Consider the following 27,274-nt stretch of genomic DNA (forward strand, 5'->3'; position numbering starts at 1 on the left):
CGCTGCACCGCACGGCCATCCAGAGCGTGGCTTTCAGGATGCTCCGCTACCTCCCAGGAATGTGAAGGGACGGCGTGGAAAAGAGAGGGGGGTGTTACTCGGAGGATAAATAAATAATTAAATAAAGAGACCCCCAGCGGGCATTTGGGAATGTGCCAGTGTCCACCCAGAGACACACACACACACACACACACACAGAGGGAGAGAGAGAGAGAGAGAGAGTGCTGACAGTGTGTGGATGATGTAATGCGGATGCAAAACATTCCCGTTAATTGGGTTACCTTTAGAGAAATATGGACACTTTTGGGACATTGACAGGCTGCTTGTTTGCTTTACGTCATGGATAAACATAGTCAGAACGGGAGTAATGAGTCATATAAATAGCGTGCAAACAGAAGATTACACATAATTTATTATACCCTGGTGGGCGATAAATAACTAAACAGTTCAGGCTAACTTGTGGTGGAAAGAACTGCATGCCAGATTACATTTATGTAATTACAGGGTAAAATGTAAGGCCAGATTTATTATTTATGAGCTTTATGTTTAAGGAGGATATAAGCATAAAAAAAGAAGTGGGCAAGAGGGGCAGGCAGAGACCACCTTCCGTAATTTATGGAGATGAGATTAAAGATTTTTTTGATACATGATTATTTTTCTTTTGTTTCTCTTTGCAATGCATACATTTGTAGTGTCACAACCTCCCAGAAACACCCACCTAGCTATTAAATTTTTCTTTTTTAATATATGAATTAATTTATTTTCCTTTATTTTATCAGGAAGAAAAAAACTAAAACAAATTAAAACATTTTTGAGAGGGAGGTCTGGCGGAGAGCCACGTTGAGACAGACATAAAACAAAGTAGTTAAAACAGGAGGTGGTTTACACTAAGGCACAATAATCACAGGAAGGGTTTGATAAAAGGACATGTAGAGGTTTCAGTTAGAAAACTGAATAAATTGAATATAAAGAGATTTAATTGGTCATAATTGGAAGAAAATTAAAGTTATGCATTGGTCTGATCAGAGTTCAGAACTAAAATCAGGATGAAATGTGTAGATTCATCTAAAAAGACATTTAAAGCTTTTGCAAGGTAGACCATACGTATTTTTTTATTTTATTTTATTACAGTTATGTGCCACTAGAGTAATCCATCAGACAAGATATTTTAGGAATTTTTTTTATGTTTGTATAGTTTTTTTGTGAGGTCAGTGAAGCAGAAACACAACTGCTGTGCAGCAGGATGACTTAGGGGTTTGAGGCCGGCCAGGACCCTTCTGCATGCTGTCTGCATGTTTGTATATGTCAGTACTCGGACACATACAAACCAAGTCCAAAAACATGGATATGGAACCACAATTCCATAAAATGCACCTTTTATGGTTGTAAAATTGTAAAAAAAAAAAAAAAGGGGGGAAAAATGCTCCTGCTCCCATTTCTTATGCTTATTTTTGGGGGTTTTATGCTGATATTTATTAAACTACACAAAACAATTGTGTCTGTGATGGTAAAAAAAAAATTACATCATGAAAAAAGTATTTTCTCATTTGTAGTGCTTAATATTAAAGTAATACCAATTTTAACATACTGGGACACCGAAAGGATTGCGCCGTTAATGTTAAGTGAAAAAAATGTTAAATTCTTGAGTATATTTGCAGGAACGGCTCCCGTATTTTCCTGTGCACCGTCTCTTTAAGAGCCATTCCTCTGTACGCTGAAGACTTTCAAGGCTGACGGCTAACAAACGACTGAAGTGAAACGGGATGCAGAGAAACAAAACCAGTCATGACAGCACTCAGTTTATTCAACCTTAGTTTACTCAGTGAGACAAACGTGTATGCAGAGGACGACAGAAGTCACATTTGAAGTAGAAAGTGTACTTTTATTATTTCAAACTTTACTTTACACCCGTTGAGGTCTGCACCTCATACCTGTCTCCTTTATTCTCACTTTCTGTCACATTTATTATTGAAAAAAAAAAAAAGTCTCTAAAGTCTCCTTCGCCCCCCCCCTCCCCACCCTGTTCTGACGAGAGTCAATGAACGAGCTGCTCGGACTCAATGTCTTCCTGATACAACAAGGAGGAATACTGCAAACTGGCTAAAACAAGGCAACATGATATATACAAAAAGAGAGAAGAAGAGAAACAGGTACAAAGCAAAAACAAATTTGCTGTAATCCCTCCCACTCCCTCCATAATGTGGCCCTCTTTCTTTTCTTCTTCTTCTTCTGTAAATAGAACCAACAAAACAATCATCGGCTGGTTATTTACATGCACAGTACTACTTCCCACCCCAACAAATAAAAATAAAAATACACACTAATGCCTCATCCCAAAGCCATCTGATCTGAACACGTGCCCCACAGACACTCCTGGAAACAAAACAGAAATCGCCACCTTTTATTATCAGGACATCGCATGGAGGGATTACTGTCCAACAGCTGCATTACGGTCCAAAATAACACCAGTCACACGGAGTGTGTGTGAGATTATTGCACGACAGACTCTGATTGCTTGTTTGTTTAGTTCTTCTGTACCAGAACAAACACTGATTTATGCGAGGTTTATCCTTTAAGGAGTCGTGGTTTCGATGCCCTCTCCTGCGGGCCTGAGGTGTGCAGTTGCAGCAGCATGGGAGGAAAGAAAGACGGCTTTGGGAGGAGGAAACTGCAGGACTGCTCTAGCTTTAACGTCACACTCTAAAACGACAACAGGTACGAGCTGTGCCTCGGTCTATCACGCGGCTCCGCCCCTCCAAAAACATCCATACACACACAGGAACATTCACCCCAGCAAAGAAATCAAACAAACACAGAGGCGCAAAGTGGTCGTAGAGTCCAGAGTACAACCACGAAGCACCAGCTCGGAGCTGCGCAGTCGTATCACACACACACACACACACACACGCCCACACACGCACTCACACACACACGTCGACTCGGGAGGAAGCGCTCAGAGCTGGCAGTTTAGAGTGAATCTTCTCTGAATTCCCTCCAGCTCCTCTCCCACCGGGAACTGCTGGTTCGTCCCTGAGCTCTGCAACGTTCGTTTTAGGGCTGATTTCAGTTTTCCTTCCTCGGACACAAAACACACACGCAAACATGCTCACACCGTCTCTCCTCTCCGGGGTCAAAGGTCCGCTCCTCGGGTAAACTGCGACACAAACGAGTGAGTGTAATCGGGGGTGGGGTGGTGGGCAACCTGCCGCTTCTTTCTTTCCATCCACAGTGACAACTTCAGGCTTGGGCCTCAAGGGGGCGCTACCGACACTTAACCAGCCCTGGGAGGAGGAAAGGATTAGATCATAGTCAGAATTAGAGATAATTCCCTATGATATAAGAAATACAGTGTATTTTATTATGATTTTAGTGTTCAAATTAAACATATTAGTGCATAATTTATTTCTGGAGGGGAAGTTATACATTGTTTTTTAATTTATTTGATAGAAGCCACTAAACTCTGACCTTTATTTGTATTTTGCCTGTCAATAGGTTGGAGAGCAACCTTTTGCTGCAGTTACGGCCGGACTTTGATTAGACCACTCTAATAAATGAATATGATAAAATGCTCTGACTATAAGTTTAAGTTTGTCCCACTGATGGATTAAAAAGCGCAGAGAGTTTTTCCAAAGTTTGGTTCTGAAACTTCTCCACATCTTTATTCCCACGGTGCTCTTCAATGTTCGCTATCACTAATGCCTTCTCAGTACAACTGGATTTATACTGAGATTGCACATCTCTGTTAATTAATTAAGTGACTTCCGAAAGAAATTGATTGAACCGAGCTCTTATTCAGGGAGAACAGAACAAAACTGACGTAATAATACAAATTCATTCTTATCTTTCCTTCTGTTTCACAATTATGGACTCCATTATGATGGTTAGTTTTAAATAAATCCCAATAAAATTCATTGATGGTTGCATTGTGACAAAACATGGAGTAGTTCAACGTGTGTGAATACTTTGTGACTCACGTGTAAAGAGGCTGCAGCTGCAGATGAGAGGACTTCTGGGGAGGCTGGTAGCCGTACGAGTCGAATCCACCAATAAAATCAACTTGAAAAGGCAAAAAAAAAAGAAAAAAGAAGAGAAATATAACATCAATATCACCAAGTGTTCTAGTTTAATCCGAATCTATAAAAATAAGAGAGTTTATGAATTCATCTGACTGTATCTTGGATTTACAGCAACATCTTCTGTTGTGCACAGAGGCCTTTAAATGGATGGTTGCTGATTTTGTGACCAGAAAATGCTTTTTTTTTTTTTTTTTTTTACAGCTGAGCAGTTTTTCACCTCTCTTACCACCCTGCTCTCCAGCCCTGATGGCAGGATGACGTTTGGTCCACCACCAGCTTGGCTTGCCAAAGATCCAGAGGTTTCAAAATATTTCAATTGACTCTCTGACTATAGATACCGGCCTCACCTTACCGGAATGTTCTATTTGCCTTTTCCATTTTTAAGAGTGTCTCAGACAAATGGACCTCTATGTCCCCGGAGAAACTAGCAGCCGGTAGCCAGTTTATTCTAATAACTTATCAAAATGGGAAAGATGAGAGAACATTCCACTCAAGCTAGGCGATTAGATTAGCAGGTCGTCGCACATCTGCTTCCCTTGAAAGGTGTGTTCTCTATTCTCTCCTTTTTTCAAGAGTAGCTAATAGACTTAGGTCTGTTCCCCTTTTAAGTGATTTACCAGAGGAACCATTAAACCTGACCAAAGAGACTATATAATATTTTTCATTGCACTGTAACTCATAAATGAGTCACAAATTACTTATGAGGATGATGCGGTCATTTACTAACATCCATATAAAATGTAATATTGAGGACGACACATGCTGATGGGCATTATTTCCATTATGCACATGAGAGCAAAACTTTTCAGACTTCAGAGAAAGAACATCAATCATACGACGTCCTACACCAGTTTTTGTGTCTGATAGGGTGAGAATTAAACTCTGATGAGAAAGGCCCTCCAGACCCATAGATGGCCGGCCTAACAGACAGCCTCTGTGGCGGTGGGAGTACTCCAGCCCACATAATGCTGCCCACAGACGGGGAGCTCAAATCACCCGGAGGGAATCCTGTGCGCTGAGATCTCTAAGCATGACTCACGCAAGAGAAGACAATGAGATGGCATCTCTCACACCCAAAACCTATTGAGCGCTACCGCGACCTCTCTCGAAAAAGAACATCCTCGGCAGCAGGATGAGTCGACCCGATATCGTTGTCACGACACTAGCAGACCCTCGGAGAGCACTCACAGCTGTCCTCGTCATCCTGGAAGACTTTGCTCACGTAGCAGGCGTACACGAAGCCGAAGAGCTGTTGAGAAGTTCGAAATAGTCCAGTCAGATTGCACGTTTTGGTTTAGCAGCCTTCGAAAAATAACAACGACGGGTGCTGATGCAAGCTTTAATAGGAAGTCTTGTGTCAAGACACTTACAGCCAAAAGGATCTGGATGGCCGAGCTCAACACCTCGATGTACTGGTAGTCGAGGAGACATCCTGACACCGTGATGACGTGATGGTCGTCGGGGGCCATCCTAGAGTCCAGCACTGGCGTCACAAGGCAGCCGGGGCCGTGCTCCATCCACCACGAACGATGGAGGGACGTGTTGAAAGTCATGAGAAAGTCCCTGTCCTGGAAAGCGTCTGATTGGTCAGCGATGTTTCTCCGCACAACATAAAGGGACTTTCAGAACATCAATGAGTCTTCAGATGTTACAGACTTTTAAACACCGGAAGGAGAGGTCTGATACCTTTAAACATGCTCTAATTCTTCTTTACTTAGGTGCAATTTCTATGCAAGAAGAGAATCCTAAAGCTACACAGCAAACCATCGTTTACAAAAGAGAGACTGCGTTCTTTATTAAATTAGAAAGTGTAAAAGCAGAGGAACTCTGAAATTTTAAGTTAAACTTTGACCATTCAAAACCTTAAATTGCCAAATTTCAAAAGTGGATATACAACATCACCATTAGGATTGTTTGACCTGAATGAAATAAATGCAATTATCAATTTTATACTTTTAGGCAAGTATCATGTTGCTGCTAAACACATATGTGTATCACATAATTCACTATCTACTGCCCAAGATTAAATCTCGTTGACTATTTTTTTATAACTCATTCAGATTTTCGAAACAACTAAAATTCTTTTTTACTATATTTTTGTCTATCCTGGTTTTAGTCATTCAGGATGAGTTTTCAAGTTTTAAGCAGAAAAACGAAGTTGGGTTTGGAATGAAGGATGACAGTTTATTATTACCAAAATTAACACTCTGTGAAAAGGGTGAAAAGCGTGAATCCATAGGTTCATGGCAGACTAATTAAATTTATCCTGGTAGAATTGTAAATATTTCTAGAGGAGATAAAAGATAAAAAAATATTGAATTTTGAGACAACCGATTAATGTATTTATGGAAATCACAACAGTGATGCTGGAGGCTGGCCCAACTCATCCATTATGGACCGAAGCATTACTGATATTGATTATTTTCTGGTGTCATGACAGCGATGCTGAATGGTGAAACAGTTGTAACGCAAGCTCTGCTCTGCATTTTTTCTATCCTAATCATCTTACTTTCTCAAAGAAATTTCGGTTTCTTGACATAGCACATAATGTGAACCCTATATAATTTTTTGGACCTGAAAAACTGATTTGAAACAAGTGACGTAAATAAAAATTTTTTACTTAAAATAGATTACATAAAAAGTAATAAAATAGGTTTTTATTAGAGTAACACATGGACACTCACAGAACTGAATATGTTTACCTGTGACAGGTTTCCCACTTCCAGGTAGAAACAAATAATGAAGGAGTTCCATCCAACCCACAGGACCAGCCATACTGCATACTGCCAGAAAGATCCAATCAAAAGTGCTTTTAGGAAATTATGTCAGTTCAGTGACAGGAATGTGGAATGCTGGTAGGGGTGGGGGTACGTGGCACTCACAAAAATGAGGTATCTGAAGCGAAACTGCACAGTGCCAAACATGCCCAGGATGACGGCCATAATGTGCAGGAAGTTGGCCAGGATGGGAGCCCACTGGTAGCCCAGAAAGTCAAACACCTGCCTCTGGAGGGCCGCCACCTACGGAGGTTCAGATGCACACACAAGGGCCCGTCAGAGGAGGCATAATCAAAAGCACGCAGGGACATAAAGCGTCCTCACTTAATCAAGGTATCACACACGCACAGAGTGACAGGGACACACATACACGAGGCTGCCGCAGCTGTTACCATGGAAACTGCCTGGAGCACCAGCCAGTCCAGTGACTGTAAAAAGGACCACCCCTTACAAAAAAAAATAAAAAAAATAGCTGGGCCAAACTAATGAGAATCTGTGGGCCAAATCCCTCTGCTGCACAAAAACTCATCAGCACAGCAAACAATGGCCACAATGAGCAGCTCTAACGAGGCTGCTAGGCACACTCACACCATGTCGTACTTATTAAACATTATAAAAGGAATGCCATAACATTTTACTACCTGAATTACATAAAACCTAAACAACGCTTTTGCTGTCACACAGATTCTAAATTCATCAAAAGTTTTTGCAGCGTGTAAATTAGCTGTATTAGGTAGAATTTATCACAACTTCAACCACTAGATGGCATCAAAGTGCTTCTAATGTGATGCAGGGTATGTGTTGATTATGCATCAACAGGCGTTGGTGGCGTATATATGTCACTGTGACCGTAAGCCAGTTTAGTGTGACCATTGTTCATATAGACGAGCTGCGCTGCTGCCCCAGGCCAATAGGAGGCGCTGGAGACATCTGAGCGCTGAAAACCTGAAATGTGTAGAATGTTTATCAAGAATGAGGCTAATTTCTAAACAAGCTTTAAATATTAATGATATGTCAAGTAATTCAGTTTTCCATTTATACATGTATCTGTTTCCATAAATGACAGTTTTTATTACAACCAATTAAAATGGCAACGTCTTGCCAAATTGAGTATATAATTGCCAAACAAGTAGGCCTGTCGCGATAACAAATTTTGCCAAACGATAAATTGTTCCAGAACAATAAAAGATAATATTGTTGTTTTGAGACAATTTCCAACTAACATGACAGCAACAATGGAAGAATAATGCAACACTTTCTCAAACATCAATAAACTTTGAATTTTGATGAACATTTAAACATAGGAACTGGAAAACATTTTAAATATCCAAAATAAGTAAACAAAACAACAGAAACAACAACTAAAATGAATTCTGAAGTCTCTGTAGACAAAATTGTCTTTCAAAAAAGGGATAATTGATACCAAAACACCAGACTAAAGACCAGTTTTGGTAAAAGGAGAGAGAAAAGAGAAAAACGATGAATCAAGCAAATGAAAATGATTGAGTTTGCTTTAGTTTATCATGCGATTAATTAATTTATTGCTTATTGTGACAGGCCTACAAACAAGTAATAGAAATAACCTTTTCTACAATACTCTTAGCCTACCAATTATTATTTATCATTCTACCACTGTATCAACACCACCAGTTTTGTTGTTGGTGTACTAAGGAAATATAAAACTAGTGTTAAAATTGACAACACCGGAAAAAATTAGATCTTGGACACTTTTTATGGCATATTAATGGTGCTGTGGTGCCTGGTGACCTTAACAGGAAGTAGGGCCCCTAATTATATTCCGTTTAAGACCCCGTACATTCATGGGCGAGTTCTTCTAAAGATTCACATGGTTTTGCCTACACCAACATGCAGAGGCTACCCTGTTCCCTCTCCTTCAGGGAACCACAGCCTCGCCTGTAATGTGGGATGGCGCCCCAGCAGCTGCAGCTCAAAGCTGTGTGTGTGTGTGGAGGGGGGGGCTGTGTGTGAATGTGTGAGTGTGACTGTACAGGGAGGCTGGACAAAAATGTCTGATTACAATGTGTGTGTCTGTAGCACGCCGCTCTAATTATATCTTGGTGGTTAGAGAGGCAGTCTCAGCTGTGGACACACAAACACAAACGTATTAAAACAGAGCCGACCCAAGGCAAAAAGTGAACTAAGCAGCTGCTTAGGGCTCCCAAATGAGGGTGATTTATCAGTGCTAATCATGCAAAACAAAACTTCTGGTCCTTAATGTAAAATATTACATGTAAATCTGTGTAGTTACGTTGTAACAAGCTTTTAAAATACATGTGGAACAGATTAATGTAGTAAAAGTAAACCAGCTGGTTTCACTCTACGTTTTCTACCTTTAAAACAGGAAAACTAATTAAATCTGACGACAGTAAAAAATATTAACACAAACGCCTATCATGCTAAATGTATCAGTTTGGATGGATGAATTTCTGAGGCCTCTGCGTCTTTAAAAAAAAAAAAGTAATTTTCCTCAAAAACCTGCCGCATCAAATGATGTACTTGTTTCATGCCCTCTAGTGGAGGATTTAAGTACAACTGCAGCCAAGTCCCAGTGTTATCCAAAATTCAAAGATGGCAGTGTGAACTTTCAAGAAACAGTTTCCTCGTGAAATGCAAACTCTTAATGTTGGAATGATTACAGAACATGAAATGTTTTTAAAATTGTATGTCCTTTAAAAAAAAACAACTGTCTAACAGAGTCATACAGTAAATATGAAATGCTTTATAGCGATACTCAAGTGCAAAATTATATTATGGGTCAGTATGTATGTTTTATACCTGATTTAACTTCAAAAACTTCAACTCTATATTGTTGAACGCTTTATGTAAAAATATAAAATGTAATATTAATGTAACAATATCAATATTTAGATATTTTGTCAAAGCATCTAAAAAACATTGTTTTTAAAGTAAAAGATTTTCCTACTATTTTTTATTTTTTATGAGAGTTTAAAGAGTCAATACATCTGGTGTAAATTAAATGTGATTTGGAGAACTGCAGGGATCTAAACTTGAGTGATAGTAAAGGAACATTAGTAGAGATTTATGTTGGTTATAATATGTGCCCAGGGCCCCATTCAGCCTTGGACCGGCTCTGTATCAAAGCATGCTCACTTACCAGCTGCAGTGAACAGATCACCAACAGCGTGCATCTGCCGTCACACTTCCCCATTTTGGAGGGCTCGGGTCGCGGCTTCGAGCCGCGGAGGCTCCGGGGAAACGACGAGTCCCCGGTCAGATCCAGACTGCCTTCCCGTCTCAGCTCACACCATTCCCGGGATGAACAGACCTGCACAAGGCCGCCGCCACCGCAGCCGCTTCCTCCGGCGCTTCCACTCACAGTGGCTGATCCATCTCCAGCCTCCGCTTTTGTCTACACAATTTCAGTCGCGGGAATGTTTTCAGGCGGAGGAAAAGGGAGAGGTGATGAGAAGGAAGGAGGTGCTGGAGGAGTCCGCTTCACACCGGCCTGCTGCTGATGCTGCGAGGTCCGACCGACTCCGAATCACCTCGGCCACACCTTCCGGAGAGGGGGGGACACACACACAAAGGCACAAAGAGAGACGGAAAGCTGTCACAATCTGCCCCCGGCTGCAGACTGAAATGAGCATCATATGATACCGGATCACACGGAGGTGGGGGGGAGGAGGAGGTAGCGGGGAGGAGGGGACCGACCCCGCATTAACACTACGGCTAACGGTCGGCTCCTCCGCCGCGGACACAAAGCAGCCCGCCCGGACTCCTCCCTCCACGGCGGGTTTCCTTCCCATTCTCCCCGCTGGGATCCCGCTCTGCCAGGAGAAGCTGAGAAATAACGAATCAAGTTAACGGGGAGACCCGCTCACCAGCACCGGCTCTGGCCTCCTTCGTCTCCGTCTCGCAGCGTCTTTTGTCAACAATCGGTGCCGGGGCGAGCGCAGGAGGAGCCGGGGGGGAGAGAGAGGGAGAGCGGGGTGAGGGGGTGGGGGCCCACAGTCACAGCGAGCCCCCCCTCCCCATGAGGAGCCGTGAGGTTTCTGCAGGGGCGTTCAAAAGAACTACAGACACCCGGGACAGTGGGGGGTACTGGGCATACCTTTCACCTATAACGCTCCTAGAAAGTTTCTTATGTACAGTACAGACCAAAAGTTTGGACACACCTTTCTAATTCAATGGGTTTTCTTTATTTTCATGACTATTTATAAGGCAAGAAATCCCACTTATTAACCTGTCAGGTCACACCTATGAAGTGAAAACCATTTCAGGTGACGACCTCTTGAAGCTCATCAAGAAAATGCAGAGTGTGTGCAAAGCAGTAATCACAGCAAAAGGTTGCTACTTTGAAGAAACTAGAATATAAGGGTATTTTCTGTTGTTTTACACTTTTTTTGTTTAGTGCATATTTCCACATGTGGTATTCATAGTTTTGATGCCTTCAGTGTGAATTTACAATGTCAATAGTCATGAAAATACAGGAAACTCATTGAATTAAAAGGTGTGTCCAAACGTTTGGTCTGTACTGTATATTTGGTTATGAATTTAAGAGCGGACAGGCCGATCTTCAGTTAGTAACAGTAAACTTTTTCACATTAAATATACTTTTGTTTATCCTGTTGCGATATGACCGCAACGGCCAAACAATTTCTACATATAAGATATCAACACAGTCTAGTCCAGAAATGAATGTGTAACACATGGACAATCCTAAGTGGCATTAATTATTAGCAAAAAAATTCTGTTTAGTGGACGACAACTTCAAGATGTTTCCTATGCGGAGACGCTGATCGCATGTATTGGTCGGGTGTGATTTTGACCTTTTCGTCCACATAAACTCTCCTCAAGTTCTGAAGGTTCTGTTGCCTCCTCCATGCTCTTTAGTCAGTTCTTTACATAGATTTGCATTTGTGTTCCAGTCGGTTGACTGACCGGGTCAGCCTAATGGGTTTCTTTTTGCTCCCTGAAACCAGCTCGGAGTTTCCATGTCTCTGTGTTTAGCGTCAATCTCTTGCTGAAAAATCCAATTCGGTTCCATCTTCAGATTATTATTAAGAATGTTGCTGTACTTTTAATCCATTAATCCTTCCCGTAGTTACTGTCATAATTAGGATTGAATTTGTGTGTATGTCACCAATTTTGAATCTGTATTTATTTCTGGACGTAATCTGGATCTGTTTGCTCTGTGCTGCTCCTGGAGTCCCTGTTGCTAGCTATAAACTGATTTGAATAAAAATATCAACACTTACGTTGTTGAAAAGTAACCAAGCGTTTGTAGGATGATACGCTTTACCTTTCCACCTCAAAACATTGCGGATGAAGTCCACCCATCCGTCCATCGTCTATATCCGAATATCCTTGCAGGGTCGTATGGTGGCTGGTGCCTGTCTCAAAAAAATCAACTCCATTTCCGACATTCCCCCTTCATTGCACCATCCCAACAATGCTTCTCCAAGATGTCCATCGATGCTGTTTACAACCACTTTTAGGGGCATTGTAGTTTGTATGATAAGCTAAGCAGATGCACAGTTCCACCAGGAGTTTGCTAATTGCTGCTGCCGCTAGTCTGGTGGAGCTCGGCTGGAGACGGAAGCTCAAAGGCAGAGCTTTGGGTAAATAGGTGGTGCATGGTATGACCAGCCGTTAAGGCGTCAGATTCAAGGATTTCTCAAACATGCATAAATGAGTCAAAGCAATACTCCCGGTATGTTTAATGAAGCAGCGACATTATAACATGATATAGAGCTCAGAAAAATAAAATTTATGTGATACTCCCCAATTTAAGAGATCCCGAAATGGTTAAAGAGGTTCAGCCAAATGCGGAGAATGAGTCAGTGTGTTATCATCAACACCAGTGTGGACTCCGGCCAAGGAGAGTCCAGTTTGTGATTATTGTTCAGAGGGGAAATAAAAGGCACGCTTTAACAGCCGTGGTTCATTTCTGCCAGACCTCAAGCCATGCCTCCTTCCAATAAAGTGGGCTAAGTCAGCAAACACTGGCGGTAGATAATGACCGCTTTATGAGCATGGAAAACAGCACCCACCATGTAATAGAGTTATTACATTCAGTTTGTACATGTTAGTTCATAAAGTGAACAAACAGCAGACATTATCATTAAGAACACTGTCCTCTGGTATTATAATGCACGCATGATGTAGCTGAGCCTCAGGCACATTAAATAGGTTGTTTTTCTGTCTCAGCTTTTTTACTCCCTTATTAAAATTGTTTGTGGAAGAAATTATGGAATGATATACGGAGGTTTATGTCTTGTCAACTTAACCTGAAATATAAGAAGCTTGCTCCAAGTCATATGCTCCTACTTTGAATGCGGTTTTGACCAAAAGTTCTCAAATCTCTTCGAAATTTTCACCAAAACGTTTGTTAAAATTTTGAATCCGACCTTGGCACCAACCAATTCAATTTTGTGGCACCCATGTGAATTTTCTTCACACTAGATGAATAATTGGACTAGGCCCACAGCATGTTCCTTTTATTCTACTTCATTATTATGATTAAATGCTTAACAACCAATATTGGAAAACCAATTAAGCAGTTAAGTCTTAAATAGGTATTCACAATATAAACTCAAACATTTCTAAAGATATTGGTCTAAGATACCTGTTAAAGCCATCACACATTTAACCTACATTGCTACCATAGAGCCATGTAGCCTATCTTAACTCCATTTGGGTCCTATATGTATGTTTCAGGCTAGGAAAAAAGGTGAACAAGCAATTTACATACTAGAGCAATTCAACCGAAAACACTTATGTGTCTTAACAAGGTTTATACGCAACATATTTCTGTCATTTCAGCATAAGAGCCGCAGATTTTCAGGCAGGTCAAAGTCTGGTCTACTCCAGAAGTCTGTCCTGTTGAAACATCCAACTGTGTCCCAGTTTCCATCTAGCTCTCGTTTTGAGGTTAAGTCCCTCTTTGTGTACTGCACCAGTAACCATGGTAGCAAGCCATCAAACTAACATGGTCAACAGCTGGTTTAGATTTCTATCCTTGAAGGAACAGATTTTGGAGCAGAGCCTCGTTTCTTGGTCAGCACATTCAGTTCTTAGTGATATAAAACTGGATTTGTTTGGTCACAGAACACTGAGAATCACAGTGAGAGATTCTCAAAGACCAAAAGTTTACAGGGAATCTCTGGTGTTGGACCATTTCTCATTGAGCTCTAAACCGATCCAATGAACCCTGAAGGTCACGGTAGGAATACAGCAACCGAGTGACATCATCTGCAAAAAGAGACCCTGGGTTTCTTTAACCCGACACTCTTCATTATGCCTTTAAAACCTCTCCATGCTCACCACAAACAGAACTGGAGACAAGGTGCAGTTCTGGCAGAGTCCAACCCACACTAGCAACAAGATCAACTTTGTGTTAAGAATGTTGTTTTGGTGATGTATAGACTGGAAATCCCTTAAAAGTGTCCAAACACTCCAACAGGAACCCAAACAAAATCCCTAGAGGAACCTAGTAGGAAGCCTTCTTCAGATATATATTAAAGTTTTTCTTCCAAACCATGAACAAAAATGTCCTCTAAAACAAAATACGCTCCAAACAACAGCGCATTGTGAGAACTGGTAATCACATAATCACTGAAGGATTGTAAAATATTTATAGAAAAGCTGTAACTATTGGGAAAAGCTGCAGGATCATTTCTAGGGCCAAAATATGTGAACTAGAAAACGGTTTACTATGTGCATGAAGACAGACTCCAAAAACTCCCAAGCCTCAAAATGTTTAAAACAACATGCTATAATTACTTCTACTTTTCCTTGTTTGAAAATTATTTCAATGTTCAAGAAGTAAAGAAAAACATGTAGCAAAACCATAGTAGCTCTTTTATCCCTCCATAAAAAACAGCTGGGTCTGTTTTAGATGCCAACAAGGACAAATGTAAATCTTCTCCCCCGCATAATAGTAAAACACCAGTGACAAAATGATACGACAAGAGTTGCTTTTACTGAATACCAAGTTTATTTTTAAAAAAGAAATAAATCAAAGTTTTTAAAAAAAGGGCCATTTTTGAGGCTGACTGATGGTAATAAAAGTTCATCCTGAGGTTGTTCTGAGGCGAGACGAAGCATGTAAAATGAACTCCATCAGTGCCCATAAAACACTTCCAAGGCAGGCCGCTCATAAACACACACACAGTCACACATCCACACACACCCACACACTCTACTGAATTTCTCCCATGTACAGACGTTTATCACTGGAGCCAGACAGCACTGCAGAGAGAAAACAGATGAACAGCCCAATAAAATTAACAGATTTTATGCATTTAGAAACTACATCAAGACTGCATTTGAGGTTAGCTTGTGACCTAAAAGGAAGATAAGCACTTCTTTGATGCTTCAAAGGTTTCTGCTCTAAGCTACAGCAGCTGAGTGACTGACTCACCGACAGGCTCCTCTGGGTGGAAGACCACCTCATTGACAGAGCCGGCGTGACCCGGCAGCTTGTACAGGATCCGTCTGGACGTGGTGTCCCAGATGTACACAAATCTGGGAGGGCAGACAGAGCAGCAGAAAGAATCACTTTACAGAATCTGTCTTGGTGTTTTCAGTCTGTCGCCATCTTTGAAAGGCACCTTTACAAAGGGACAGAAATAAATTTGGAACGGTCTCTCATCTAACTCGTTTTTTTATGATTTAGTAGCTTTTTCATAATGTCTCTGTGCAGACATATCAAGAAAACCTTTGAGTTCATCTGTAGTGGAAAAAGAGATGTCTGCATAATCTAACAGATCTGGAAAAGTAAAGCAAGGCAGAGAAAGTAAATATTACCAAGTCAAGATGTAGCTACCACAAAAGAATGAGTGCTGACTCTGAACTGCTTCAATCAGGCATCACTTTAAGGGTTTGCCCACATTCATGCAGCTTTTGTTATTCTTCTGTTTTTGTATTAAAAAGTTGTTTTTTAGTTCAGTTATACAGAATACAGTTAACACATAATGTCATAAGGGCTCATCACAGACACCCAGCGTTTTGACTTTAATAAATTGTGCTTATGTTTAATTCTGAACAATTAAAGTTAAAACAAGACTGGATAAACCGAATAAACAAGCGGAGCAGGAATTTTAATAAGACTTGTTTTTGTTTGTTTATGTTCTTTCTTTAGAAAGAAAGAATTGAGAGATTTCAAACATTTTGCTCCTACTTGCATGCAAGTTAATTTTGAATTCTGCAAATTTTATCTAATGCTCTGAAAAAGCCTTCATCTTGACTCTACAGTTCTACTTTACTCTGTAATTCAAGGACGTTGCTAGTACAGAAAACATTTACGGTGTTGTCTGGTGGTTTGTTTGTTACCTGTCAGCTGAACCTGCTGCGATCTTACTGCCGTCAGTGGACCAGGAGCACCTCAGCAAGTTCTGAACAAACAGCAAAACACGCAACAGGCTGCATTAGCAATGAGATGTGATCTGCGAGTCCTTCAGAGCAGCAATTAGTTCAAGCAAATAAAAAGGCATTTAGTGACTGAATGATGAGTTTCCATTACAAAACAGTTGAATGAAGCCAAACAGTATGAAAAAACTCCTAAAAGGTTTTAGCTTTAGTGTCTAATTAAACTCTTTGACCTGTTTTTCCTACTAACAAATCAGGATTACCTTCTCGAAGTTGTGGACGTTACCCTGGAAAATCTTCACGCATCTCTCCTTGGGTGCGAACGGTCGCACGTCCCAGATCCGCACTGTGTGAAAGACACACAGTTCTAAAACAACAGAACTCATCCACATTATGAGCCACATGAAACCCAACGCTACCTGTGTTGTCCATGGAGTTCGACAGCAGGTACGATCCCTCGGAGCTCAGGCTGAGTCCGGTCACAGAGTCACCGTGGCCGTGCATGTTGTAGATCAGCTTGTTCTGCCGCAGGTCCCACACCTGCACGATGAGTGGGTTGAGAAACAGTTTTCACAAAGAACACACAGGGAGCTTTAAATAGGCCATCTGATGCAGATGGTGGATATGGTGCCGTTTCTGAGGGGCCAGAGAGCTTGCCATGAGTTCTGAGTCATGGTGGTAAAAACCAATGGTTGTAAGGGGCATCAGCAGGAGTCGAAGAAAACAGTGGGATTGTAAAACTTTTTTTTGTCCTATAAATACCCACAGAGTTTCTGGAGTCTCTCAAAAGTTGAACTGTTTTTGTTCTGTTTAGTTCAGGGCAGTTCCACTGTACTCAACAGAGCCAACTGAATACTGGAAAAATTATATTTTCTTTTCAATAGAATTGAACTAATTGAAATTCAGACAGACCTGAATGAAGAATTTTAAAGAGTTAAAATTCTACCGGCTGTTCTGTTTGTATTTCCTCAGAGGATTACAGTGTGTATTGACTCAAAGTGCTGCTTTGTCACTTTTTCCAGGAATGATGGGTAGCCTAGGAAAACATGCAATTAGAGGATAAAAGATCAGAGAGCACAACATGCAACCAACCACTTCTTAGTCTTATTTTACCCTTCAGTATAGTTATATTTGGACCAAAAATATTTCAACTCGCACAAATTTATGTTTACATTTCTTTGAAGAAATAACACGTTTGGCCTTTTTTTTAATGTAATAGTACACAATGCCATAATAGCTACATTCAAAAACTATTAAAATTCTCAGTTATTTATATCCTCCACCTTAAAGTTTGTTTAATGAAACCAGAACAAGTTCCAGAGTCACTAGAGGGTAGGAGTAGGATTCACCCTGTGGCTGTTTGGAGCATAGAGTAACATAGTTTAGTCTCTTTCTCATCTGCCGGTCAGCTGGCTGAAACATGGCTACCACACTTTTACCTCACAAGACAAAATAAGCTAGAAATATTCCCAGTTACAAAAACTGAAAAATCAAGGTATAGACGTAGCAGAGAGACAACAACAATAACAAGTAGGTCATGACTTTATTTCTCTAATTAGCACATCAACGAGGTCATAACAGAGTTTTAATAACCTGACTTCACTTTGGACACATAAACTCGTTTTTATTGAGGCCTAACTGCAAAAATAGATGCTTTCCTTCATATGTTTTAATGCTGCTGTCATCAAAACACAAAATGGGTCTGAAAGCTCGACCAAAAGAGCGTCAATTAAGGTAATTTTTCTAATTGCATCTAGTTTTAGAGCACTACGAGGTTTGTGTCACTCGTTAAAAATAACAAAACCTTCAGTCACGTAAACGAAAGGCAACATCTGCGCAGTAATTATGACTATTTATCTGCCAGATGGTCCAAGAGAAAGGTCAGAAGAATCCGCTCCTCTCCGTTTAGCAGAGGTGACAACACGACTGATACAAAAAACAAACAAAGCATAATTCAGCTCAACGTTCACAAAAAACCAACTGCGATTCATGATTGTTGATTAGAGCTCACATTATTCTAACTTTAACAATATCATGTAATTTTGAAGCAGTTTGAATAACTGATGCTTTTCTGTTTTAAATAATGTAAACAAATCAAGTTTTACATTTTTCATCCATTTGCTAAAGGTTGCCCTGAGGCTACCATACCAGCCCATGCCTTAAGAGGACGATATCGGTATACAAAGGCTCACATTTTTCCTCTCTTTTTCTCATCCATCATTGCTATTCTTCTAAAAGTGTCTGTGACATTTAACGTTTTACACCTCATCATCTGAGTCAGGTGTGGGCATCTATTTAAGTGAGACTCCATCTGATTAAAACCTAACATGACATTTACAATTTAGTATCGAGCAAATACTGCATTTGTTGTGCAGCCTTATTATAACACAATTCACATTAAAATTCAATTTGAAAAAAAATATATAATTAAAAAAAAAAGTATCACTTACTATCGTTAATACTGAATGTTTAATTGTAAGTACTACCATGTTTAGGATTGTTTGGTATCTTTGATGTTAGTACCTTGATGTCATTGTCGATGCCTCCGGATAGAATCTGATCACTGGTGTCATTAAACGTCACGGCCAGCACCTGGTATGTGTTCTGAAAAGTGTGGATGGCCCCTTTTTTGCGGATGTCCCAAAGCTGTAACGCGACAAAAAGCATTCACATTTAATTTATGACCAACTTTAAAGTGCAAAAATGTGGTCGGGTATGCATTTCATTTCAACAATAAGCCACTGAGCCGTTATATGGATTATTTTAACACATAACCCACCTTCACTGTCCCATCATCACTGCCAGTGCACACCAGCTGGGGCCCCCGACGAGCTGGATAGCAGGTGTTAACAAAAGAGGTGTGGCCCTTCAGACGCTTGATCCTCTCACCGGTCTCGCTGTCCCACACGCCCACAGTCTTGTCTGTGCTCGCCGAGAACAACAAGCTGAAATATACAAAAACATATCACTGCCAAAAGAAGAATTTATAGATGTTTACAGCAAACATATCTCTAAAATAAAACAACAAATAAGGGAAACAGCAATTTTGTTTTCTTTCAGAATGGGATAATCATCTCTGACAGCTGCCCACACCTGCCATCTGTGTTGTAATGCAGCTCCATCACTGCTCCACTGTGGCCCTTCAGGGTGGCGAAGTTTTCACAGTCTCCATAGACGTTCCACATCACTGCAGCAACGTCACAAAGCAAACAATATGTTATTTACTGGAACAGTGGTCCATCGGCTGCGCTCTGGTCTAATGGTAGATGGAGTCTAACTTTTGGCAGCGACTCACATATGAGCCTGTCAAATCCTGAGGAGGTCAGCGTGGCGCCGTTGGGGTGAAACTTGCAGCAGTAGACCTCGCCCTCGTGGCCCGACATCAACATGATCGGGGCCTGCAGGCTGGAGGTCCGTGGAGGGCCCTACGGGAGCACAAACATTTATAGTTTCTGCATCACACCCGTCTAATTCATTATGATGCAAACCCAAAAAGGATGTACTGGCATTTTGCTGTACTTTTGATTAAAAAAAAATAATTTCCAAGAAGGAAAACTGACAATGTTTCAGTGAAGATAAAAGCAAATTATCTCATTAATTAAGCAATCATAAGCTGACTTAGTGGAGCCACAGAACAGTTTTAAAGTTGGATCAATTTTAAAACTCTGTAAGACTTGAATTATATAAAGACACGCCACATCTAACAGATTATTACTGCTTAGGGTGATAATCAGCATCCAGGTGATCATGATTAATGCCTAAATGCATTGAACTGATCGCATGTGTGCCATTTAAGGCATACAACTAAACAGTTTGATGCATACAATACATCAAACACATCGATGTATTTTCCTTTTAGATATTTTCCTGCTTAACTAACAAGTCATCTTCTATAAAATGTATTTTAAAACAATCTCCTTATTCAGTTATTACTTTTAAATCACCCAATAACAAGCTAATGTAAGGATCATGTATGTAAAAGAAGCAGATATGAAGACACAGCAGCTTATGGTTTCGTACCGCGGACACGAGCTGCTGGGACTGAGCCGCCGCCACCAGCTCCATCCGGGGCCGCTTCATGGCGGAGGGAACCACCGCCATGTCGCCGGCTCTCTTCAAAGGCTCAATCATCCCGGAACAGCCGAAAAAAGAGCAGAAAATCCCTTAAAACAAGGTTACAGGTTATCCAAGAAAATGAATGGACTTTGTTGAACTAAAAAGAATGTCGACGGAAGCAGCAACAACGGAAAAGACGCAGCATGGAAATACTTCCGCTGGATAGAAGGCTTGTCATTGGTCAAAGTTTGAGCCGGATGCGATGATTGGCTATTCAGCTTCCTGCGTAGAGATTGACACCGGATGTAAAACATCCACCGTACAATTATCACGAAAGGTACAGCATTGACTTATATTTTCTTAGGCTTATTGTCCAAGTTATCACAGTTCTTCCTTTAATAATCATAAATCTGCATGAAATATTAGCGTGAGTAGACTGAATATATGAATGTGGGTTTTTAAGCATTTATGTGATACCTCCCGTCTCTGTGTTACTTGACAAAACGTAAACAGTGTGTTCCATCGGTTAGTATTTTGTTTTTCCTGTATGATTCATACACCTTGCGTCCAGCAGCATTTAAAATTTACTCCGTTTAGAATCATACATTTCGACGTATTTTATTTGGGTTTTATATGCTTGACCAACAGAAAGTAGCGCATTACTGTGAAGTGTACAATACGTTGTTTTTAAAGGGTTTTACTGATTGTAAAGTCCTTTTCTGTATTCTGTGACCATTTTTGGACATTATTCTTTGCAAAATAACAGAAGCACAGTCAGTTTGGATAAAGAGCGTTTGTAAACATAACTTTCTAGTCTATCCACAGTTGCTCAATTGGATTTAGAGCTGGGCTTTAACGGCATGTGTTTTTATCTATACCATTTCATCGTAATATGTTTAAGTTCAGTACTCTTCCTGAAGGTGAACCTGGAAGAACAAATTTTCATCCAGGATTCACCTTTATGTAGCTTTGTCAATATTCCTATCATCTCAGGACAACTTTTTATGTACCTACTGAGGAAAAGCACCTCCACAGCATGATGTTGCCACTACCATGTTTTCACATGAGATGATGCGTCTAGACTCTAGACTTAGGAGCTTTGGATTCTTTTCTTTACCTTCCTTAACGTCCTGCTCAAACTGTGTGTTTACAAGACAAAATTTGGTCCTCTTCCAGCCTTGTCTGTCACCGTTCAAATTAATGTAAACATTTTTAATTATCTCTAATTTTAAGCAATAAGTTTATTTTTCTCTATCTTATTAAGATCAACATACCTTATCCATACTAGAATGGTATGTTCTCGTTTCTTTTCCATTTTGAAACATGCTTCTGTTTCGGGTCTTATTTGTACCCCAGGAAAACAGGAAGTCATGATTGCAAATTAAAAGCTTTCACTGATCAACGTAAAAAAATATTGCATAAGCAATAATAATGCTTTAGTTATTGCATATTTCTTAACATGGATTTTGATTACTGACCACGGAAATGTTCCTAAATTTTTGATTTGAGATTATGCTGCTGGAATAAATAAAAAAACAAACAAACTTATTTTACTACTTTATGCCGTTCTTTACTGGTGTAAATGTGTTATTTTATTTCAAAACAGAGAAAAAGTAGACCTTTCAATGTGCCTTTTGTTACTTTATATATTTTCTTCCGTCACTTTTAATGATGTTGCAAATCCTAATATCTGTTTAATAATCTGTCAACCAGATCTACCATAAGACAGTTGTGACCCACCCATAGTTGGGATAATGTCTGATCGAGGTGGACATGGTCGTGAGCCGGCCGGATTGGATGGTCTGCCGCCACTGCACAGTATTGCCAAAGGAGAGGTGGTCTCTGTGCAAAGCTACGGAGCCTTTGTCCGACTGCCAGGTTACAAAAAGGAAGGTTGGTAAAAAGGGCTTGCAAAGGAACTTTAAAGTAAAGAATCATAACAGGGGGAAAAAATGTTACAGACAAAGACAGGTTTAAGGTTTTAGGTTAGCTTTAGTGAGGAGGTGAATCACTATTATAGCTACAAAAATAAACCAGAGTGCTCTCAAATGATGGGCAAAATATTCTTCAAAATCTTGTGATCCACGTCTGCTTAGGGAGAGACGTCTGTGGGAAAATGTTGCTTTATGTTAACACAATCCGATTTCATTCTTATTATGCACACCTTTTGCTCCCCTTTCAAGAAAAAATATGTTCCACAAATCTATGCTTATATGCTAATGATACATGTTTACCAAAGACACACACACATAATGGGCTATGGAAAGCATACGGAGGGATACAATATAAGCATACTCAAGATATATGAGAGTTGTATGAAGCAGGTCATCTGAAATCTATATTTAGCCTATGAGTTATGTATTTGATGATGCCTTATCACTGGCCACTTTGGAAAATTGCTAGTGCTTTTCACCCCTAGAGGGCACACTCAGCAAAGGTTTGGTTTCGGAGAAAAGTTAAGTAAAGCCTAAGAGGGATAAAAATAGAACATACAATTAATTTACTTGCAATTTAATCACATGAAATAGCATCACTTGTTCACATTTACACATAGGAGCTTGACTTTAAAGTAGTTGGACTCCTCGTGTCCGGGTATCTGGCTGAATGAAATAAGAGCCTAAAATTAATATGACATTCTTGGCTATGATGTGTGGCTATAAACATGTTAGAATGGTATGTTTTGATCCTGTAAGTTATTTTTGTGTGACATCTTTATATAAACAAAAAACCCTGTAACTCCACTATAAACAGGTTTGGTTCATGTCAGTGAGATGTCTGCCTCCAGAGTTGAAAATGCCTCTGAGATTGTGGATGTTGGCGAACATGTGTGGATCAAAGTCATTGGGTGCGAGGTAACGACACACAAAAAAAGCACAAGCACACACAGGTGTGGAATGTAAATCCAGCGTCACCGCAGTACGACCATTCCTCTGCCTGTCTGTCAGATTCAAGGTGACAAGGTGAAGCTGTCCTTCTCCATGAAGGCTGTAAATCAGGGAACAGGACAAGACTTGGACCCCAACAATGTTATGGCAGAGTAAGCGCTTACAGTTTTTTGTGTGTGTGTGTGTGTTTCTGCAAAGGAGAGTGTTATCCTCCTCTGTTTGTGTTTACAGTCAGGATGCGAGGCGCAGGAAGCAGTTCAGAGATCACACGAGTAACAGGATCACTCTGGAGGCTGTACTCAACACGACGTGTTCAAAGTGTGGCTGCAAAGGTGACCCAGCATGACTAGAACTGTAAAAGAAAGAATCAAATTATGAAAAAAATAATTTTGAGACAGCAGCTGCCTCATGTCGAAGTTGTTCAAAGTCAGTTTCAGTAACTCAAGACTCCTTTCAGGTCACTTTACAAAGGACTGTTTCTCAGCTCCGGGCTTGCAGTACGCTCTTGTGCCTGAAGAGGACGATGAAGAGGCACAGCAGCAGCAGACAGCCACAAACAGGCCACCGCAGGACTCAGACAAAAAGAAGAAAAAGAAGGTGAAAATGTTAAATTAAAGAAAACCTGCCCTGCTTTCCCTTCCTGTTTATTCCTCCGATGTTTCTCACCTCGGCTGTCTGACAGCTCATGTGATCCGACATGGCAGTAGCATCATGAGAACTCCTGTTTTATGCTGATTTGACAGAAAAGCTGTGACCCAGTTTTGAGGTAATGAAACTGCTGTCAGTGTTCTGTATGTATCTGCAGCCTCAACGTTCAGGTTCCTTTCACAGTGCCTTGAGGAACTCCTCGACTCCTTGGACTTTGTCACTTTTTGATAAATTACAACCATAAGCCGTGATGGGTTTTGTTGTGATTTTGAGTGTTTCCTAAATGTGAAGTAACGGGAAAACGATAAGATTTTTTAGAAAAAAAAAATCGCTGCAGGCATTTGTGTCCAGCTCCACTGCAGTAATACTTGAAGAACTACATTTCCAGTTACAGCTGCAAGTCATTTTATGGTATGCCTGCTTTGCACATTTAGCGATGACAATCTGCGACACTTTTCACATATTGTTTTGTTAAAAACGACAAACCCTGTCGTTTTTTCCCCCTTTACTTCAAAATTGAGAGCTAATATGAGCTTATTTATCACTTTAATAAAGCAAATTCTGTAATGTGGTTGTACCAAGGATATAAATACTTTTAGGAGGCACTTACAAATTTATACTTATATGTGTTCTTCAGGAAAAGAAAATGAAGAAGAAGAAGAAGAGGGAGAGAAAGGAGTCAGACAGCGACAGCAGCAGTGAGTGTAAAACGAAGAGGAGGCGTCATAGCAACAGTCTCGACAGGCAGGAGAAGAAAAAGAAGAAGCACAAGAAACAGAAATCACACAAGCACAGCTGAGGCAGCCGGAAAGCTACACACACACACACACACCCACACACACACGCACATGCCTCCAGTCTGTCACGCCACCACTATCACACATGCACATGTTGATAAAACAAAGCGATAGGCTTGCGGTCTCTTATCTCATCATTATTCCTTACAAACCACAAGCTAACTATGGAAAATACAGTCGTAATTTAGCAGTGTTTTTTTTGTTTTTATTGGTAATATATTTCCTGTGAAAGCTCAAAGGAAAATACTGTTTTGAACAAAAGGTCATGTGACCATCCCTGTCTGGCCTGGAGTAACCTCTGACGCCCACAGCGATTCGAGTCTTCGCCTCTTGTGTAATCAAATATGTGTAAATTATATGGCAGCGGGAGACATCCACCTTTTTTTGAAATGCAGATATTATTTACAGCTATCTGGTTTCTGGTGGAAATCAATTAACGAGACATTGGGGGGGTAAAGTTGACAGACACACACACGCACACAAACAGGAAATGTAATACCGCATGAGTGAACACAACAGAACCCTCATATTATGGTGACATTCAGATTTACGTTTATGTTTTCATGTTGTTGTAGATGCATGTGTTTATGTGTGTATTCCCACAACCCGCTTCCTGACCTGCTGACTCCATTAAATCTGTTTTCACCTGTAAAGACGACAACGAGCCTCCTGACTCCTCTTTGTTGAAAGATCTTGAAGTCATAGTGTCGCTGTTAAAATCTGCCCTACGGCCCAGAGTACATACCAGCACAAGGTCACATCCAGTTAATGTTTTCAAGCAAGGTGGTTAGTCAAATAGAGCTGGTCATACTGTGCCTAGGAAAAGTATTCACACCCCATTTTTCATATTTTGACATTAAAAATAGCACTGGATGTAATTAAATGGGTTTTTTTTCGGATAGATGTGAAGGAGAATGAAAATGATTTGTGTTTTTATTGTATTCAGTCACATTTACTCTGAAGCTCATCACCAAATCCAATATTGCAAACTGCTTTCAGAAGTCTCATAATCATTAAATAGAATCAATACCAATAACCTCCAGAAGTCCACCTGTTTATAATGTAATGTTATTTCAGTAAAAGAGGTTTGTTAGGGAGCACTAATGAGGCTAAATTCAAAATACTGTGTGGCAGAAAACTAGCAGTGCACATTATACTAGACATACTGCTCATCTGGTAAAAACACTTTCTTTAGAAGGTAAAGGTACGCTGAATTTTGATGGGAAGATGGATGTAGCTAAATACAGACCAATTAAGAAAAAAAAATACAAAATTAGAAACTGGAAAAGATTTGAGACTGGAGCGGAGGCTCACATGGAGGACAACAACCATACAGCTACAGTAGAATGATAAAGATCAACGTGTATTCATGTGTTCACTGCCAAGTCCCGAACTGAATCCAGTGAGAAATCTGATACTTACAGATGTTCTCCATTTAATCTGACCCAAAATGAGCTCAAAGAAGAATGGCCAGAAATATTGTTCTCTAGATGTGTAAAGCACGTGTAGCTAAATGCTCCAAAGAATTGCAGCTGTAATTGCAACAAAAGCTGATTCCACAAAGCGCAGACTCAGAGCGGGTCTGACTGAATACGGATCGTCTCCACATATTTTAGGTAATTTCCAAAAAAACTTGAAAACTGTGCAGAATTTTCTTTCCGCTTCAGAATTATGCATAGCTTGGTATTGGTACCTTGCATAAAAGTAAAAAAAACAAACAAAACAAACAGAAAAACCCCCAATTACATTTGTACCCTATTTCTGATTTTCTGCTGTAACATAAGGTTTGTGAGAACCATTTAACCAATATAAGAATCCCACAAACATTTTTTGTAAGTGTTTGTGGGAAACTTACAAAAAAATGTTTTGCAGCGCTGCACTGACCCAGATTCAACTTTCTGCTTGTGAGATTTGACAGATTATTTCCAGATGCAGTGGTCTGAAACAGTTCCAGCGCAGCCCACTGGCAATAAATTTAATCTCAAGAATCCTCTTCATTTCTTCTTCTCTTGTTTACTCCATGTGGATCTAATAGACAGTCCCAAACTTTCAGAGCCAGAGTTGTAACCTTGTTGTGGTCAGTCGTTTTGTATTTTACTTTGTTTCTTTGGAAATGATTAATAACAGTTATGGCTATCCTAAACATGAAATTGCTGTACTTAAACATAAACAATGAAACTCAAATTTTAGAGGGAAACTGAAATATTTGCTTTTCCGCTAATAAAAGAAAGATAGTGGTACTTTTTGAAAATAAAATCAGAGCATGTTATTTACCAGAGTTACTGGGCTAGAGCCTCAGCATAGCTGGAGGTGATGCTGACTGACCTTCAGAAAGACATATATTACGGTAAAATGACTTAAAACTCAAGATTAGATCTCATCACAAGCTTCACATTTTCCGTACGCTTTCTTCTTTATCTCAACATCTTTAGAGACAAAATAGATTCTTTATTAGTATAAATTGAACAGTTTGGCAGTAATAGCTATAGTTCCATTTTATTTTGTCACCATACTTTATGATTATGTGGAATACAAATAGTAACTGGGGAAAACACTGTAAGATCCACAATACTGCAATTATGAACCACATTGTAATCATTTATAGTTTCAACTTTGGTTTAAATGAACCACAGAATTAACCAATTTCTATTAAAAGTGTTTTTTGTCTCTTGTGTTCATTA

At 40.1% G+C, this 27,274-nt stretch overlaps 3 protein-coding genes across 5 annotated transcripts; 1 reads left to right on the forward strand and 2 right to left on the reverse strand.

The window, feature by feature from the left end:
• Positions 1-1,861: 1,861 nt before the first annotated feature.
• nkain1 (sodium/potassium transporting ATPase interacting 1) lies at positions 1,862-10,867 on the reverse strand. Of its 2 annotated transcripts, XM_028036463.1 has the most exons (8): positions 10,717-10,867; positions 9,990-10,391; positions 6,959-7,096; positions 6,779-6,859; positions 5,447-5,644; positions 5,265-5,325; positions 3,975-4,056; positions 1,862-3,281 (listed from the first exon to the last, which is right to left on the reverse strand). In XM_028036463.1, exons 2-8 carry the CDS (start codon positions 10,041-10,043, stop codon positions 3,272-3,274), a joined length of 624 nt encoding a protein of 207 aa, XP_027892264.1. In that variant the 5' UTR covers positions 10,044-10,391; positions 10,717-10,867; the 3' UTR covers positions 1,862-3,271. The 2 variants fall into 2 exon arrangements, with proteins under 2 accessions (XP_027892264.1, XP_027892265.1); XM_028036464.1 differs by lacking the exon at positions 10,717-10,867 and having other exon boundaries at positions 9,990-10,694.
• A 3,944-nt stretch (positions 10,868-14,811) lies between these two features.
• On the reverse strand, positions 14,812-20,478 carry snrnp40 (small nuclear ribonucleoprotein 40 (U5)). The gene is made up of 10 exons (XM_028036852.1): positions 20,228-20,478; positions 19,503-19,632; positions 19,301-19,394; positions 18,987-19,152; positions 18,731-18,853; positions 16,627-16,747; positions 16,471-16,553; positions 16,172-16,233; positions 15,261-15,364; positions 14,812-15,088 (listed from the first exon to the last, which is right to left on the reverse strand). The coding sequence occupies exons 1-10, from the start codon at positions 20,336-20,338 to the stop codon at positions 15,039-15,041; spliced, it is 1,044 nt and encodes a 347-aa protein (XP_027892653.1). The 5' UTR covers positions 20,339-20,478; the 3' UTR covers positions 14,812-15,038.
• Positions 20,479-20,510: 32 nt separating this feature from the next.
• On the forward strand, positions 20,511-25,254 carry zcchc17 (zinc finger, CCHC domain containing 17). Of its 2 annotated transcripts, none has more exons than XM_028036853.1 (7): positions 20,511-20,600; positions 21,977-22,156; positions 23,015-23,115; positions 23,209-23,300; positions 23,380-23,480; positions 23,606-23,745; positions 24,434-25,254. In XM_028036853.1, exons 2-7 carry the CDS (start codon positions 22,018-22,020, stop codon positions 24,593-24,595), a joined length of 735 nt encoding a protein of 244 aa, XP_027892654.1. In that variant the 5' UTR covers positions 20,511-20,600; positions 21,977-22,017; the 3' UTR covers positions 24,596-25,254. The 2 variants fall into 2 exon arrangements, with proteins under 2 accessions (XP_027892654.1, XP_027892655.1); XM_028036854.1 differs by having other exon boundaries at positions 20,592-20,690.
• The last annotated feature ends 2,020 nt before the right edge of the window (positions 25,255-27,274 follow it).

Source organism: Xiphophorus couchianus, chromosome 13, assembly GCF_001444195.1.
Source record: "Xiphophorus couchianus chromosome 13, X_couchianus-1.0, whole genome shotgun sequence".
In the NCBI taxonomy this organism is placed as follows: domain Eukaryota; kingdom Metazoa; phylum Chordata; class Actinopteri; order Cyprinodontiformes; family Poeciliidae; genus Xiphophorus; species Xiphophorus couchianus.

What these genes read in the sequence shown, in the direction of transcription:
- nkain1 (XM_028036463.1), bottom strand. Translation starts at nt 10,043, where the DNA reads ATGGGGAAGTGTGACGGCAGATGCACGCTGTTGGTGATCTGTTCACTG. An exon ending in GCTTCAGATACCTCATTTTT is followed by an intron (nt 6,860 to 6,958) that starts GTGAGTGCCACG and finishes TCTTTCTGGCAG; the next exon opens with TATGCAGTATGGCTGGTCCT. An exon ending in CCATCCAGATCCTTTTGGCT is followed by an intron (nt 5,326 to 5,446) that starts GTAAGTGTCTTG and finishes ACTTCTCAACAG; the next exon opens with CTCTTCGGCTTCGTGTACGC.
- snrnp40 (XM_028036852.1), bottom strand. Translation starts at nt 20,338, where the DNA reads ATGATTGAGCCTTTGAAGAGAGCCGGCGACATGGCGGTGGTTCCCTCC. An exon ending in GTGATGATGGGACAGTGAAG is followed by an intron (nt 18,854 to 18,986) that starts GTGGGTTATGTG and finishes GTCGCGTTACAG; the next exon opens with CTTTGGGACATCCGCAAAAA. An exon ending in GCATCGACAATGACATCAAG is followed by an intron (nt 16,748 to 18,730) that starts GTACTAACATCA and finishes CTCATCGTGCAG; the next exon opens with GTGTGGGACCTGCGGCAGAA.
- zcchc17 (XM_028036853.1), top strand. Translation starts at nt 22,018, where the DNA reads ATGTCTGATCGAGGTGGACATGGTCGTGAGCCGGCCGGATTGGATGGT. An exon ending in GCCAGGTTACAAAAAGGAAG is followed by an intron (nt 22,157 to 23,014) that starts GTTGGTAAAAAG and finishes CACTATAAACAG; the next exon opens with GTTTGGTTCATGTCAGTGAG. An exon ending in ACAAAAAGAAGAAAAAGAAG is followed by an intron (nt 23,746 to 24,433) that starts GTGAAAATGTTA and finishes TGTGTTCTTCAG; the next exon opens with GAAAAGAAAATGAAGAAGAA.